The sequence below is a fragment of the Xiphophorus couchianus genome, chromosome 2 (genome assembly GCF_001444195.1).
Source record: "Xiphophorus couchianus chromosome 2, X_couchianus-1.0, whole genome shotgun sequence".
Classification (NCBI taxonomy): domain Eukaryota; kingdom Metazoa; phylum Chordata; class Actinopteri; order Cyprinodontiformes; family Poeciliidae; genus Xiphophorus; species Xiphophorus couchianus.
Window position 1 is genome coordinate 5,080,339 of NC_040229.1, and position 15,812 is coordinate 5,096,150.

General features: G+C 43.8%; 1 protein-coding gene across 3 annotated transcripts in view; it reads left to right on the forward strand.

Moving 5' to 3' along the window:
* Positions 1 to 15,812, forward strand: part of cdh13 (cadherin 13, H-cadherin (heart)) — a 299,673-nt gene that overhangs the window by 249,805 nt on the left and 34,056 nt on the right. For all 3 annotated transcript variants that reach the window (XR_003597525.1, XM_028033098.1, XM_028033112.1), the window contains one exon: positions 10,913 to 11,055. Coding sequence is in view for 2 of the 3 variants with exons in the window: in XM_028033098.1 (XP_027888899.1) it covers positions 10,913 to 11,055 (143 nt within the window). In the remaining variant the exon portion in view is untranslated. The remainder of the gene's footprint in view (positions 1 to 10,912; positions 11,056 to 15,812) is intronic.

Genomic DNA, 15,812 nt, shown 5'->3' on the forward strand with positions numbered 1-15,812 from the left:
GTAGCTTCTATGATAGGACTAATAATGTGCTTCAATAATAATCCATAATCTGGTGTTCAGGGCAGAGAAAGTGGAGTGAAGGTTTTAATTTGTCTTATTTATCCTGGCAGAGAAAATCTCTTTTTAAGTACCTCTTCAACTCTCTCCATTAAACTGACCCCAGATTGTTACGTCTGTCATAATATCCAGTCACATAATTATTGTAGCAGAAATGAGCAGTTTTAATCCGGCTCAGTATTTAGGCCAGACCATCGAGCTTTGAGGGATTTGTCTCATTTCTGCTGAAGGAGTTTTGAGTCGTCTTCACTTCTGCAGTTCAGCAGAACGCTTTGAACGAAAGCTGAAACAGACAGCCACCTCTCAAAGTGACACTTCAAAGGGAGAAAAGTGAAATACTTTGGAAACTTTTTCAGTGTTTTCTTTTAGTCACCAAGCAGAGGAGAAAAACAGCTGAGTCAGAAAGTTTATTCTGACGTTTGCTAAATTCTCCTAATCCAACGTTACACTCATCCGGCTGCCAGTTCGACGCGCCGCGGAGAGACGAGCAGAAACAGAGTCATTAGGAAAGTTTTCTAATCTAATTAGCTCTCATTTTCACTGACACGACTTATCACTTTACAAATGACTATTTACACTGAAATAATTGATGCCTGATGGGAAATGGAGCCACATAGTGCAGGACCTCAGCTGCAGTGGCGGCGCTCTCCACACAAATTAATCACAGCAGAAACAAGAAAACTGTGATTTTAATGGATAACTCAATTTAAAAATACTTTATTTACTTCAAAGTGGGAGAAATGAGTCTGTCCTGGTTGGATAGATGGAGGTGAAATGTTAATAAATCATCTGTTGATGGTGATGCTGTGGGCAGGAAGGAGCTCCTGTAGCAGTCAGTATCACAACGAATCTGAACAGGCCTCTGACTGTTGCTGTATGCCCATCTCATGCTAACATGCTAACAGCTCAGCATCCAGCAGTAGAGACGATATTCTACAGTAACATGATGACATCATCAGCTGTTAGCAGCTCTGCTAATCCGCCTCCTTTGCTTCTGCGGCGGCGGCGGCGGCGGCTCTACTCGTGCTCGGTGCCAGATCCTAATTAAAACACTCCTAAAAGGAGCCAAGAGGAGCAGGACGATGTGCTGTGAAGCAGGAGGAAAATGTTTCTGCTCCTGTTAATTACAGAGTCGTTGTTTTCAGTTGATTCAGAGAGGCTCCTTATTATGATAGGGAGGTTTTATAGTCGATGTTGTTTCTCAGGCTTGATCATTTATTCAGTGTCACACCCAGCGGTGCCTCTGACTCTGGATGTGTGTTTCTATAGGCGTCTTTTATTCAGACATATTTTCTTTTTAGAACAAACGATTTATTTCCGTCCTCCAGTTCAGGCCGCGCCTCTCCGCCGCTCCACACTGTTGCTGTTAAGTTGAACGTCGGAGCTTTGTTCACGACACTCTGAGGGGTTCTGAGCCTCTTTTAGACCTGAACGTCGCAGAAATCAGGCAGGAAAAGGACCAGAGAGATTCCTCTGATTCAGATGTTTAGTTCCAGGTTAAACTGTTTCCTGCCTTCAGAAGACCCTGATTCTTCATGGTGTGGATCCATCAGGGTGGTGGAAACTTTCCTCTGAGGTCCAGCTCTATGTTAGCCGTGTTTCCATCAACTTCTGTTTACCCACATTTTGAAGCATCGCATAAGAAAAGTTTGATGGAAACAACAAAATGACAAACAACTTCTTAATTTCTGTAAAAACATCTTACACTGGCTGGAGGTGGTGGTCGACTTCTCTGAGAAAGAGTTAATGCGCTAACGTGGAAATGGAAACAAGTTTCCCATCCACGGTGGGTCTCTGCCTTACCAGAGGCGCTAGACGTCCCTCTTGGAGCAGAGGAACCTCTATTTTCCTGAGATGTGTTCATGCTAGTGCCAGCCTCCACTTCCTGTTTATTACAGCTGTGCGCAGCGTCAACATCTGGAGAAGGTTTGCTCTAAACCAGTTGATAGAAACACACTTAATTTGCATTTTCTTTGTTTCTTCTTTATTGTAGCATTTTAAAAGTTCACTCAAAACTTGCATGACAGCTGGCTGCAGGTTTGGACTTCTCAGTTTGGTGGCTCTGGTAAGGCACAGACTCTCAGTGGATGGGAGCGTTTGCTATGTCAGAATTTATGGATGGTATTTATGTTTTCATCTTCTCTTTGGTGTGTTAACTCTTTAGAAAACCTAAAAACCATCTCAAGTGTAAAAGCTTTTTTGCAAAATTGAGGAAGTTATTTCAGATTTTGCCGTTTCCATCAACCGTTTCTATTTTGATGCTTTAAAATTCAAATCAAAAAACGTTGATAGAAACAGCAGCGATCCAGATCCCAGTCAAAGTTAAATTCACTTTGAAGCAGCTTGTTTTCCTCTGCTTCCTGCTCGGTGGGCAGGTACGTACCCACCGCGCCTCTGTACCTGCATCCTGACCTCCAGTCGACTCATTAGCTGATGTGGATTTCCTGTAAACTCCTGCTGATTAAAAGCCTCGTTAGCCGTGTTTCCTGCTTCCATTTCTCTGGCCTGCCAGACTTTAAGGTGAGCTTCTGTCAGGAAAGCTTTCTAAGAAATTAAAATTCTCCAACATTGCCAATTATTCTTCTGAGCCTGGTTGTAATTGTTGCCATCTTAATGGAAATGTTTTCCCCCGTCTCTGCGTGTCCACACGCGTCTCTTCCTGGGACGCGGAGGCCAAACCGAGTCGCTGTGACGGGAGATTGATGCAACATGTGCCAACGTCTGCCTTCGCCCTCCTCTGCATTGCCACATTTATTTCCCCAGTGCAGACCTGCTGCACTGCGCTGATACAGACAAGAACTATGACCAGGTGTGACATGGGCAATTTGTACAAATAGCCTGAGGTAATGGTTGGCCAAAAACTGGGGAGCTCAGCGGAGTTTCAACCTGAAATCCAGGCTGAGACGGCTGACTGAGGCGATTGTAGGCAAGCCCCAAGGAATCGCTTCTGTTTTAAGTACAATGGCTTCAGAAGAAAGTTTCTCTGTTTCTCTCTGTTTGTGACAGAAAGGAGAAAGAAAAAAGAAAACCATATTGTGTCAAGTTAGAGGGAATAGAAATTTAGTTGACCTTGTGCTTAGTCAGCAGTCAGCTCAAAGCTTTGGGCTCAGATGTGTTCAAAGTGTCAGGCTGCACTGTGAGCTGCACGTCTCACACTTTCACTTGTTTTAAACCTTTTAATTAGTTTCCATGAGCAGCTATTTCAGCTGAATGGCATGTTTTCAAGAGTGGCTTAATAAAATGGGTATAAACTGATCCAGATGGAACTGGTGCAAAAGCTAGCTTAGATGCTAAGATTAGCTTATATCAGTGTGATGTCATAAAGAGTGGTGGTGGATGGTGAGGCAGACGCGGTGGAACCAGGTGGAAGTGCAAATGTTGATGTTTTAATGATGAGTAGTTGTACAAAACAGATCCAAATAGTCCAAAATCCTGGCAGCACAGCAGAGCGGAATACAAAGACTCAGCACCGGTAGCAACAGGATAAACGAAGGACAGGAGACGACAAACTCAGAACACACTCGACAACTGACTGTAGGTAGACAAGGACCCGACGAAGAACAAAGGACACAGGTGAGGTTAAATACCCAGGGAGTAATCAAAGGGTAAGACAGGAAAACAGGGAGACTCAGTGACAGAAACTCGAAATAAATACACAGAAAAACACAGAACATAACATGTGAACCACAATGGAGGCGTTTAAACGTAGCCCCGCCCCATTGAGAACACAGCCCCGCCCCCAGAACAAACACACCAAAGAAGGCGGAGCCAATAGACAATGTGGGCGTATACAAGCGTAAGGCCACACCCCCACACTGGGCCACTCCGCTGAGCGCAGGCGTTAGCAGCGCTGGTGATAGCAACGCAGGCGTTAGCAGTGCTAGTTGTTTTTTATTGAAAAGGCAGCAAATCTTATGACTTTTTTTTTTGTTGGAGACTTTTATGGCGACACGGTTCAACCTGAGGGGGGCAGCACTGAGACGAGTTCAGGCAAAAATATTGCAGAACTAAAATTTACATAAAAATGTGAAAACCAGTAAAACCTCAGAGTTAAACCCGATTGGTTTCAAAGAGAAGAAAACCATCCTGAGAGCTTCCATGTTGATTTCAGACATTTTTTCAGCTTTGTATTGATTTCTGCCATGAAGATCAATGTAAAGCGATGGAGACTCCCAGCATAGCTCCGATTTTATTTCTGTAATCAGAAGAGAAAGTTTCCATCGTACCTTCAGAACATCTGAATTGATTAAGGAATCAGAAACGCCTCATACCTTCATGAACACGTTTGTCCTGCAGTGAAACCCGTCACTGTTTGCATGTAGAAATAAATCAGTCACATGTTGCAGAATCAGTCTGAATCAGAACTCGGACTGGGTCAGTTTTATGGGTTCATATCCGTCCTGCTCCACCATTACTGCTCGCATTAAAGCCTGGTTGGTCTCAGTGCAGCTGAGCGTGGGACCCAACATGGCCGCCTGAAGTCGGCCGCTTCGTCCCCGAGCGCTGCCTGATTGGCTGACAGATCGCTCAGCCTGAAAACAGAACAAACACAGATCCAGTTTCATTTCATCTCTTTGGGTTGTGTGGTTACTATAGCAACCAGCAGTGCTGCCCCCTGCAGGTTCCTCACAGCTGCATGAAATATGATCAGTTTTCAGTTCAGGGTTTCTAATTTGAAGCTGAAGTTAACTTTGAATTCAAGCTTCTCACTGAATATTCTAGCTGCTGTTAGCTTCTGCTGCTAGCTGCTGTTAGCTTCTAACACTTTCCACTGTGTATTAATGCATATGAATGTATATTTGGTGTTTGAAGTGGTAAAATAATCGTCTCTCCGTGTTTTTAGTTCTGAGTTTCCTGTGGAAATCAACGTTTTTCTCGTCTCTGAAACCAGAAACCTCTGCCTGATCACAGTGGAAATGGGAGGAAGATGATTTTAGAAAGTTTTACGAATAAAATATGACTATTTATTTTTTTTATTAATTGAAGGTCTGGCCTTTGACTAGGCCATTCTAAGCAATGAATGTGCTGTGCTCTAAACCATCTCTGTTCGTCCTGCTGGAGGTGAACTTTGACCCCACTCTCAGCTCTTCTGCAGGTTTTCCTCCAGGATTGTCCTGATTTTCCCCATCAACTCCAACCAGCTTCCCCACAGCATGACGCTGCCACCACCATGTTTTACGCTGGGCATGGCCTGTTCAGGGTGATGTGCAGGAGAAATTACATTTTAGTTTCTTAGAACATCTCAAAGTGAAAGAAACAGAATGATGAATGTAAACGTATTTTTTACAGTCAAAACCGTAACGAACAACAACTTGGATTAGTAATTGTAATCTGATTACTTCATGGGAATAGAAACGTTTCACGGACGTCACTGCTCCTCAGCTCGCTCTGCTTTGTGTTCATTTGATTAAAACCTGATATTTTTCATACAGTTTGTGCTTGAAATGTGAAAAAGCTCAGGGAGTGTAAAAGCTTTTGCACATATTGAACTCATCTTATCTGCAACTGCAGAAACCGATTCCTCAGAGAAAACTACGTCCAAATGCTCAGAAATAAAATCCTACCTGCAGATGAGTTCAGATATCCTGGTAGACCTTTGTTCCATATTTGAACATATTTAGACTTTGGATCTGTTGGATCTGGATCTTTCCTACATTTGGTGCTAATGTGAGAGTGTCAGATCATTTATTAGAAATGTTTCCGAGATAAACTGCAGTAACTGTTGGGCTGTAAAGATTCGCTCCAAAGCTGCGATGGCGAGATGCTAAATGTGGAAACGGAGGAGAGAGTTTGGGTTCTCAGTTCCAGTCTCATGTGTTTCTGTCTCATCTCCACTTCTGATCCCTCAGCTTATCTCGCTCTCCCTGCTTTACTTTCTCCTCTCCGTGTTTCCGCACATGTGGATGAAGTGCAGCTGCTGCAGCGAAGCGCGACTCGACGCCACCTCGCTGCTTTCAGGGCATCTGCTGATTGATGTTCTCATATCTGCTGCTCACACACACAGAAACTCACTATTAGCTTCTGAGAGTCGGGCTGCAGTCGCACCAACATCCTGCTGGCAGGAGAGCGGAGGAAGTGATAGAGAAGCAGATAAACAACGCGGCGACGTGAGAACCCACTGAGAGGCGCGACAGGAGGAACAAGAGACGAGGCAGGATGCTTACTGTAATCGCATCGCCTCTAATATCCTGTCACTGCTTCCCAACTTCAGGACTGCAAACAAGTTTTAGTTCACTGAGGAAGATTCTCCCCAACCAGCGTTGAGACGTGTTGGTCCAACAAGTGTTGAAGTCGGGGTGAGATTTCTGGTCTCTATAGAAACGGTTTGAACTTCCTCTGTCTCTCTGCTCTGAATCCAACTCCTCTGGGATTTGGGGTCAAAGGTCAGGTTTCACGTAGCTTTGAGATGCTGATCTATTGCTCCCATGTTGTTAAAGCCATACCTTGTTGCCATGGTTACACAAAGTAAATAAGTAAAAGTAAAAATCCTTCCAGTTTTTCCAGAACCAGAGGGATAACAGGAACGATTCAACTGGAAAACGATGAGCTAAAAGCAGCGTGTTGCCACCATGAGAGGCGTTTTCTAAATATATGTTAAATACATCCGTCATCATTTTATTTCCACATGTAGGGAACTGCAGAGGTGTTGGAGCGTTCACGTGTTTTTACCTGTTTCACCAGCTGAACCCTGCAGCCCCGCCCCCTGGAGGTACCGTTCTTACCTTCAGAGCTCTGGGGTCAAAGTGGAAACAGCAGAAATGGTTTCAGTTCCTAAGTGATGAGTCCTGCTGCAGTCAGAGTGACGAGCTTCCGTCACGTCCAGAGAAACGTCCGATGGCCAACAGGAAGTGAAGCGACGGATGGAGGAAGTCAGCTTGCGCTCTGGGAGCTTGCATCAGACAGCTGAAGGAGCTCATGACCACCAGACCAAACTTTTAATGATCAGCATGTTGTGACGTTGAGTCTGCAGTTGGCTAACGATCACAGACATGCTGGATCATCAGAGCGCCGCTGCAGAAATCCGCTTCAACTTCCTGTGGAGCTCAGAGGAGCCGCGGCGTCGCCGGGTTCATAACGAGCTTCATTTGGGAAGCAGATCTGCTCTAATCACAGATATTTGATTACTAGATGGGAAACTCAGGCTGCAGAGATCTGGAAACTTGACCTACATTTGGTTTGGAAGTGAAGCTCTCAGAGGCTCTGCTCCGTTTTTACACCAGATTATCTGAGCGTCAGCAAAAAAAATCCATTAAAAAGCTTTAACTCTCCTGTGTCAACGCAGCGGTTTAACTAAATAAAACTGTTAGCTGAGGAATCGGCTACCAGGGACTCACGTCTAACTGCTCAGATTTTCCACAGCAAACTTTCTAATGGAAATCATGTTTGTATTATTTCAACTATTTACCAATAATTTATAGCAAATCATTTACAGATAAAGTTATGGATTAATGGAAACCCATTTCCACCATGGAACAGGAAGTTAAAGTTTTGAGTTTTAAAGTCATAATCAAGAGATTCAGAGATTCATGGTTTCTGTCTCCTAATACACTGTGAAAGTGGAAATTCTGACTTTTATTCTGGAAATTATGGTTTTAAAGATAGAAATGAAAGTAAATGTTTCAATTCAATCTGCTGGGCTTTCAGAAACGTTTTACACTAATTTGTTTCATCATAAATAAAACAGAAATCATTTCCAATATTTAATATGCTTCAGATGTTTTAAGTGGCTCTGTTTTCATTTATTTGATAATTAACTTATTAAGTCTTGGTAAAACATCAGCCTCTCAGCAGGATGACATGCAGATTTAGCACAAATTACAAAATGATCCAATTTCTTGCTCAAATCATAGAAAATCATCATTTTCAAGAGGATTTGAAGTAACCGTCTAATTCTAGCCAATTAAAGCGGCGGCGTCTTTCAGAGCAGACTCTAACCGGGACGGTTGGCTGTGTTTGGGTTTGGATCCTGCTAACGAGCCGACCTGACAGGCTCAGATTTAAAATTTAAAGCAAACGGTTTGCAGATTGTGACTGGAGCTGCCAGTCGTCCTGAGGGAACGGCTTCAGCCAGGGTCACTCTGGGTCACTCTCAACTTTACAAAACTTTTACCAAAATAATCTGGAAGCATCTTGTTAATCTCCTGAATGAAATAAAAGCGGGCAGGATATTGTTCTTCGTGTTTTGCTGTTTTTTCCTGGTTTAAATTGGATTTGCTGTTGAATGTATCCAGGTGATAAAAACGGACTATTTATTGACTGATTTGTTTTGGTCTCCACTGCTTTTGCAGATAAACACGTTGAACCAGATATGAAAATTCTTAATGGCTTTTTAATGTCTTTCTAATTTGCACTTTAAAGCGTTCTAATGGACTGCTGTTGTGTTTGCACAGAGGGGAGAAACGGTGGATCTGACTCATTTGGAGGATCGGTCTGCTTCGGTTCAGGCAGGATTTTAACTCTTCAGGTTTTCTACAGAAAACCAGCCTGGTGTCTGCAGGAAGAGCCAGGGTTTCACCTGATGAGCAGATGTTTGGGTTCACGGCTGGTTAAACGTTTTAACACAGTCAGACACTTTTCATGTTGGGAAGGAATGTAATGATCTGGTATGAATTTACTGCACACAGGATGTGATTATAACATATTCCACTCCTGCAGATCTGATGCCAGTTATGGGTAAATATTGCAGCAATTGCTCTGTAAAAACATCATAAACTGCTAAGCTAACCAGTCGCTTCTGAAAAGCATCATGGAGAATCAACTGAAAGTGGAACTGATGGGTTGCCATATTTTTTACTAGCGCTGACACATTAAAGTATTAACTCTGATTAATTAACAACATGTTAAAAAATGTTAATGCAATTCTACATTTTCTGGCTCCGCCTCTATTTATGTACCCAGATGAAGTCACATGACTGCGTTTGTGAGACGGGTAATATTTAAACGTTTAGATATTGTCCAGGGTAATATCTCATCAAAGGCTCCCTAAAATATTTAGACAGTTCTCCAGTTTTATGTCAGTTTTCTGCCGCTGCGTAAATAACCAGCTTGTCGACGCCGTTATTGGCATCATGCAAAGATCTGCTGAGATGCTCCAGATGACGGGATGTTGGAGCCGCTGATTCATTCAGATGATGAAACCGTCGTGTAACAGTTACTGTTCAATAATGTAGTCAGAGATGAGAAGAAGGAAACATATGGAGGTTAATAAGCTGAGAGCCGCCCTGCTACAGTAAAGATGAAACTCAGATCCTCTGTGTGTGTGTGTGTGTGTGTGTGGGTGGGTGTGTGTGTGCGTGTGTGTGTTTAAGGTAGAGTGATGTGGGACAGAGAGAGTTCGTGATGTTAAACATGTCGTCATTAATGGTGCATTTAACCTGACTGCATTCCTCTCCTCTTACAGTGAAACATTATTTGCAGGTTAACAGCAGTAATCATGGGACGTGTGTGTGTGTGTGTGTGTGTGCGTGCGTGGTGGGGTGTGTGTGAGAGAGAGAGCGAGAGGGGAAAGGTGTGAGCAGAGGTTGATTGCGAAGCCATTTCCCAGGGCTTAGTCGAGCTCTGTTAGCTGAAGAGCTCAATTTCAAAGACAATTTCTCCACTGCTGAGCACTTTGGCAAAGAGCAGCTGTATGGAGAAGGAATTATGCAGCCTGGTGTGTGTCTGTCTGCGTGTGCGTGCGTTTGTTTGTAATATCTTGTGGGGACCATTTTCCTGACTCGTACTACGTTGTGGGGACCGAAGCCTGATCCACTGGGGGAACCCTGAGCTGTTTGTGATGCCAGCTCAGAGCTTTTTTAATCAGCCATCAGAGCTATAAAGCTAGCCGCCATCAGAGTTAAAGCTAGCCGCCATCAGAGTTAAAGCTAGCCGCCATCAGAGCTAAAGCTAGCCGCCATCAGAGCTAAAGCTAGCCACCATCAGAGCTAAAGCTAGCCACCATCAGAGCTAAAGCTAGCCGCCACCAGAGCTAAAGCTAGCCACCATCAGAGCTAAAGCTAGCCGCCATCAGAGCTAAAGCTAGCCACCATCAGAGCTAAAGCTAGCCACCATCAGAGCTAAAGCTAGCCACCATCAGAGCTAAAGCTAGCCGCCATCAGAGCTAAAGCTAGCCACCATCAGAGCTAAAGCTAGCCACCATCAGAGCCAAAGCTAGCCACCATCAGAGCTAAAGCTAGCCGCCATCAGAGTTAAAGCTAGCCGCCATCAGAGCTAAAGCTAGCCGCCATCAGAGCTAAAGCTAGCCTTAGCATTCGTCCAGGATGTGTGACATTGTCTCTGTGCTGTTGAAACATTTACAGCTAACCTTCCAGCAGTTTTCTTCCTTCCTTGTTGTTCCTCTGGAACATGGTGAATGTTTCTGGTGTCTGAGAAACAGTTTGGAAATAAAACCACCTGACAACGTTTATCAGCTCAGACCCAGAGCTACAGTTAGCAGATGTATAATTAAGCATAAAAATCTAATAAAAGTGTTTTTTCTAGTTGGTTATCAGAGTTTTACTTATCCTCTGGTTTTTATTATGGCCTTGTTTACTTGACAGAAGCTAATTTACACCCGCTCAGTTTTAATTATATGAAATAAACAATTCGAGGATAAATCTATTTTTATTGTTGAACTTTAAATATATATTTATATAAAACAAATGCAGCCGCTTCAGAACCCGTTTTATTTGACTCAACTCTGATTTTTAATTATATTTTTGAAGCAGTTGTAAATTCTCTTTTCTCTATCAGACAATTAGGAAATGTTTTCTTGCCTCAGCCGCTGTTTGTGCTTCTGCTCATAAATATGAACTAAAACTGAATCTGTTGCTGCTGTTCTAGTCACATTGTTTCTGTCCTCCTAACCTTTTTGCAGATATGCGGTTCTGAGCGACCCGGCGGCCTGGCTGAGTGTGAACCCAGTCAGAGGAACCGTCAACACCTCAGCCTCTCTGGACCGGGAGTCTCCGTATGTCCAGGCGAATAAATACACGGCTCTGTTCGTCGCCACAGACAATGGTGAGTTCCCTCCTTTCAGCTCGGCGACAGGAAGTCGAGTCTGAAGCAAAGTAAACGACAGGAAATGGGTTCTAACAACGTGTTGGCGTCGGTTCTGTTCGGTTTACTAACAGCTGTGGTTTACACACTGACCCAGTATGTTTAATGCCAGGCTATAAAACAGAAATATGTGGATATTTTATTAGTCTTTTATTTCTTCTGAAAGGTTTAAGGTTGTAATAAAGTTGTTTTTATTTGTGTCATCCAGTCAGACGTTTCTGTTTTTCCTACAAACAGAACCAAACGTTAAAATGTAAACCTCATCACAAATTTCAGCTGCTTCTGCTTCATTTTCTAAGATCTTCCAGAAACGTTTCCAGAACAGAAGTAAAGACTAAATACCCGAAATGCACAGGAAGCATTGGTCACTTTTTGGATCGCTGGAGGTTTTACCAGAACTTTAAACCGGATCACACATTAGTTGGGTTTTTCATGTCTCAATTCTGATCCTTTTACCAACTTACAAGTAACTTTTCAGCAAGATATTGGATCTTATTTTAAGTCAATAATGTGTTAATATTGATGAGAAAAGCATTTTTATTGCCAAAGGGAACGATGTCTTGTAAAATGTTAAATAATCAACCTCCCATGTCTTTGCTGAAGACGTAGGAGTTGACTGTAGTCAACATTTCACAGGTTGGTTTGGATCAATTCTTTTTCCTTATTTAAAAACTGTTAGTTCCTACTCAGCTTATATTAGTTTCCACATCACTGCTGTCCGGCTCACCTGTCTGTCCTCACCTGGCCGGACTGAGGCTGTCATCGTCCTGCAGTGGCGGCGCGGCGGCCGTTGGCGGCGCTGTGTGCGTCAGCCCATACAGCGGCCGGTCGGCGCTCTCTTTCATTTCTAGTTTCTTTCTGTCTCATCATCTCTCCCCGCCCCGTCAATCCATCTGCTCTGCTGCTCTCAGGAGATCCTGACAGATCCATTAGAGGAACTGGGGGATTCTATTAGCCGGCAGCAGAATAGCGGCGTTGTGCGGGGGAATTCGGCAGCCGCAGAAAGATGAGTGCTGAAGGAGGAGTAATGATGGGGCCGGAGGAGAAGGCGGGGAGGGGTGGAGGGGTCAGCGCAGGCGGAGAAAGGAAGGGACATGAGACGAGATAACAAGAAGAAGATATAGAGCCAGGAGGACGGCGGCGGAGAGATGGAAGAAAGACAAATGGAAAGTAGATCCAGCAGAGAGAGTAAGGAGGACGGAGAGACAGTTTGATGGTTTTCTTTTACTTTTTTAGACGTTACCTGATCGATAACCTGAAATTAAGTTCAAATTTATTCAACAAAATCACAACTAATGTCATCTCAAAGCACCTTACAGATCAGTTCATATCCACTAATGCAGTCAGAAATAGATTAATGCATTCAGTCAGTTATTGTTTAAAGTCAAATCAGCTTTTTTTGTTATTAGTGTCATTAAATTTCATGCTGCGTTATGCAGATTCGCTCTGATTATTATCAACTCATGTTGTCCTGCTGAAGGCTGGAAGAGAGAAATCCAACATGGCAGCAAAATCTGAGGGATTAGTCCAAGTTTAATGTCTGAGAGAAACTGGTAAATGTTCACATTTCATGTAGTTACGTCACCAAGTAGTGAGTGGTGTGATTAGTAGATCTAGGATTTACTACCTGGATAAATTGAATGAGTATCAGGCAGACAGACAAGACGGACAGAAGACAGACAAGACGGACGGACGCTGCGGTGAATAACTGAGACTTGAACCCAACGTGTTCAGAACCATCAGTATCACAGCAGGAGCTCAAACTTCTCTGTTCTTGTTCTGCATTTTAAAAGAAGCAGCAGGTTCTCCTTCTGTCTGCTGCTCCAGTTTCAGCCGCCCAGCAACGCAGCATAAAACCTCTTTCAGTCCTCCGGCTGTGAGCTGAAACATGAGCAGCAGAACGAGCTCTGACCCGGCCCATTTTACTCCTGCAGTTTCTGTCATTGGCCTGAGAAATTGGCTCTGTCCCCACAGTAATCTCTGCTGTGATTGGATGACAGCTTCCCTGTGTAGGCTGCTATCAGGGTATTGATTTCCTCTTACACATCATCATCTTTATATTTATGTGGAGTCTCTGGGGATTTCCTGCTAAGAGCAGAGCTGTGTCAAACAAGCAGATCTGTATGAAAGCTCTTTGGTCACAATAACATGAGAGGAAAAAATAAACTGCAGGAAAAGTGAGAACATTTGCAATTAAAGGAAGTCTAGTAAACACTTAACTTTATTAACATTCAAAATAATTCCCTCTATTCTGGAAGAAAAGTAAAAATAAAAAAGCAAAGAAAATGTATAATTTTCATTTTATTACTAGACTTGAACATGAGAGTCATAAAACTTGACTTGGACTTGGACTTGTACCAGAAGACTTGGACATTTAGTCAGTGTTTATGTCTGTGAGGTTTTGCTGTTGCATGATGCACTTCTGTCCTAGTCAAAGCCTCCCTCCGCTCTGTGAAAGCATTGCTTCAAAGCGGTGGGACGTCATTCTGCACAGTCACCTGATTATCACAACAGATTCATAAAATGAGCTGCAAAAAGTAACATTTGAAGTTGTTGCAGCTCATTTTATTGTTTTAAGTCTGAAAATCAATTTCCAGATTCAGTTTAATAATTTAATGTGCAGCAAATAAATTACAGTAAATGTGTAATATGCATTTTTTTTAAAATCTTGTTTCATTTTCAAAAGTTTATAACTTAAAAAAGAAGTTGTGTAACATTTGCAACAATATTAATATTTTAGGTGAAATAATAATTTGCGTTGTTGAACCATCTTTTTCTGCTTTGCCTCTGTCATCGTTTTTTAAACTTCTCCTTCTGCTGGGTTGAACAAGCAGCCTGTTGATCAGTGGGAGCACTGCTGCCCCCTAGTGACTGGAGGCGTGTTTGTTGTTCAAGCTAGATAAGATAAGATAAATCTTTATTGTCATTGTCACAAGGACAACGAAATTCAAAGGGTGCCATCAGTCAGTGCACATGCCCAAAAACAAAAAATAACTGTCTCACAATTCACACACAACGCAAGAATCAACAAACTGCTGTTGAATCAGTAAAATAAGATTTAAATGACTTTTTTGCTCAGTTTTGTAGCTGATTTGTTTTTCGGTGACCTGTCAACACAGCTTGGTTGTGCTTTTAGAAATGTGTGTGTGTGTGAATGTGTGTGTTTGCTGTTTGTTGGGGGTCTGAAAGCCCTTCATCCATCTGTGTTTGCTCGCAGTGTGTGCCTCCACCCATCAAGTGTTTGAGAGTTAATGAGCGATAAGCCGAGCTGCAGCAGGACCTGACCGGCAGTGGCGCCGCGCTGCTCTGTTTGCGCGGGTTCTGGTCCAGCCTGAACCCAAAACCCACAAGCTGCTTCTGTAAAGTCTGATCAGCAGCAAAGCTTCAGCGCCAAACGATCCTCTGCAGCTGCTGATTCCCTGCTGGGACAGCAGCTGGGCGCTCCTCTGCCTCCATCCTGTACATCACTGTTTGTGATGTTGGTGGGGTGCTGTGTGTGTGGGGGTGCTGTGTGTGGGGGTGTGTGTGTGTGTGGATGGATTGAAATTGTTTGCTTATATTGGGTTTTAATATCTTTGTGCCTCTCTGGCCGGCTCCTGTGTTTCCACACACTGCTGGGTGTTTTTGTTCTGTTTTCTCATTTAAATGTTAAACCGCCTTCTGGTGGGAGCCATTTGTCATTTGGAGACATGAATACATTATCAAGACCCCAGTTGTCTGAAAAACACTTTCACATTATCCTCAGTGTCTGCTGCCACCAAACCTGCTATTAAACCTGTGAAGCCAGCAGCAGAGCGCTTCGCCTTCAGCTCAGAGGACAGACCTTCAGTTCGCCTCAGGAGTGAAGCGTTGTGTGTTTTTAAAGCGAAACACAGAGCCGTCCTCGTTAATTACCGCATGTATTAAACAGACATTCAGGCAGAAGGCTGAACACGGTAATAAGTCCCAGGGTTCATCACAGTCACATCATCTGCTCTGATCCAGAAGCTCAAAGTAAAGCAGCTGAATGCTAATGGAGCCCAAACAACGAGGCCGGGAGGAAGGTCCTGATGACGGCGCATCGCCTCCTGGAGGACGGAGGAGGACCTGCACCTGGCTGGCAGTGGGACTGGTTCTGTTTGTGGGACCGGTTCTGTTAGTCTGCATGTCCAGCAGCTTTAATGGACCGACTTGGGAAACTGGGTTTCACTGGAAAATGGCGCCAGATGGGGAGGACAGGATGGGCGGAGCCAGAGGGGTGGGGTCAGAGGGGCGGAGCCAGCGGGGCGTGGTAAGAGGGGTGGGACTAGAGTAATTCTGATATTCTGACCCAGACTAATGCCAGAGAAGCAGATCCAGAATAATTTGGACGTGTTGGTCCAGAGACGTGGATCCAGAGTGGGGTTTTGTTTTAACGCTGGTTAAAGGCAGAGCGGAGGATGAACTGGCAGTACATGGCAGCTCATTCAGTTCTTCCTCCTCCGTCTCTCCACTGCGCCTCATTAACCCCAAACAGTCGCTGTTTCTCTGCCACTTTACTGCTTTTGTTCTGACTCCCACACCTCTGCCTCTCTTCCTGGATGACTTTCTCTGCCTTTGATTTCTTGTAGCAGAATCTCTGGGGGAAGTCACCACCTTGTAAACAGGCTCACGTTGCGTTTTTGATTAAAGGATATCTTTGTTTAGCTCCACCAGGGAAGAAATGGCTCCCTCTCCCTCTTTGTTGTTGGCTTTATCAG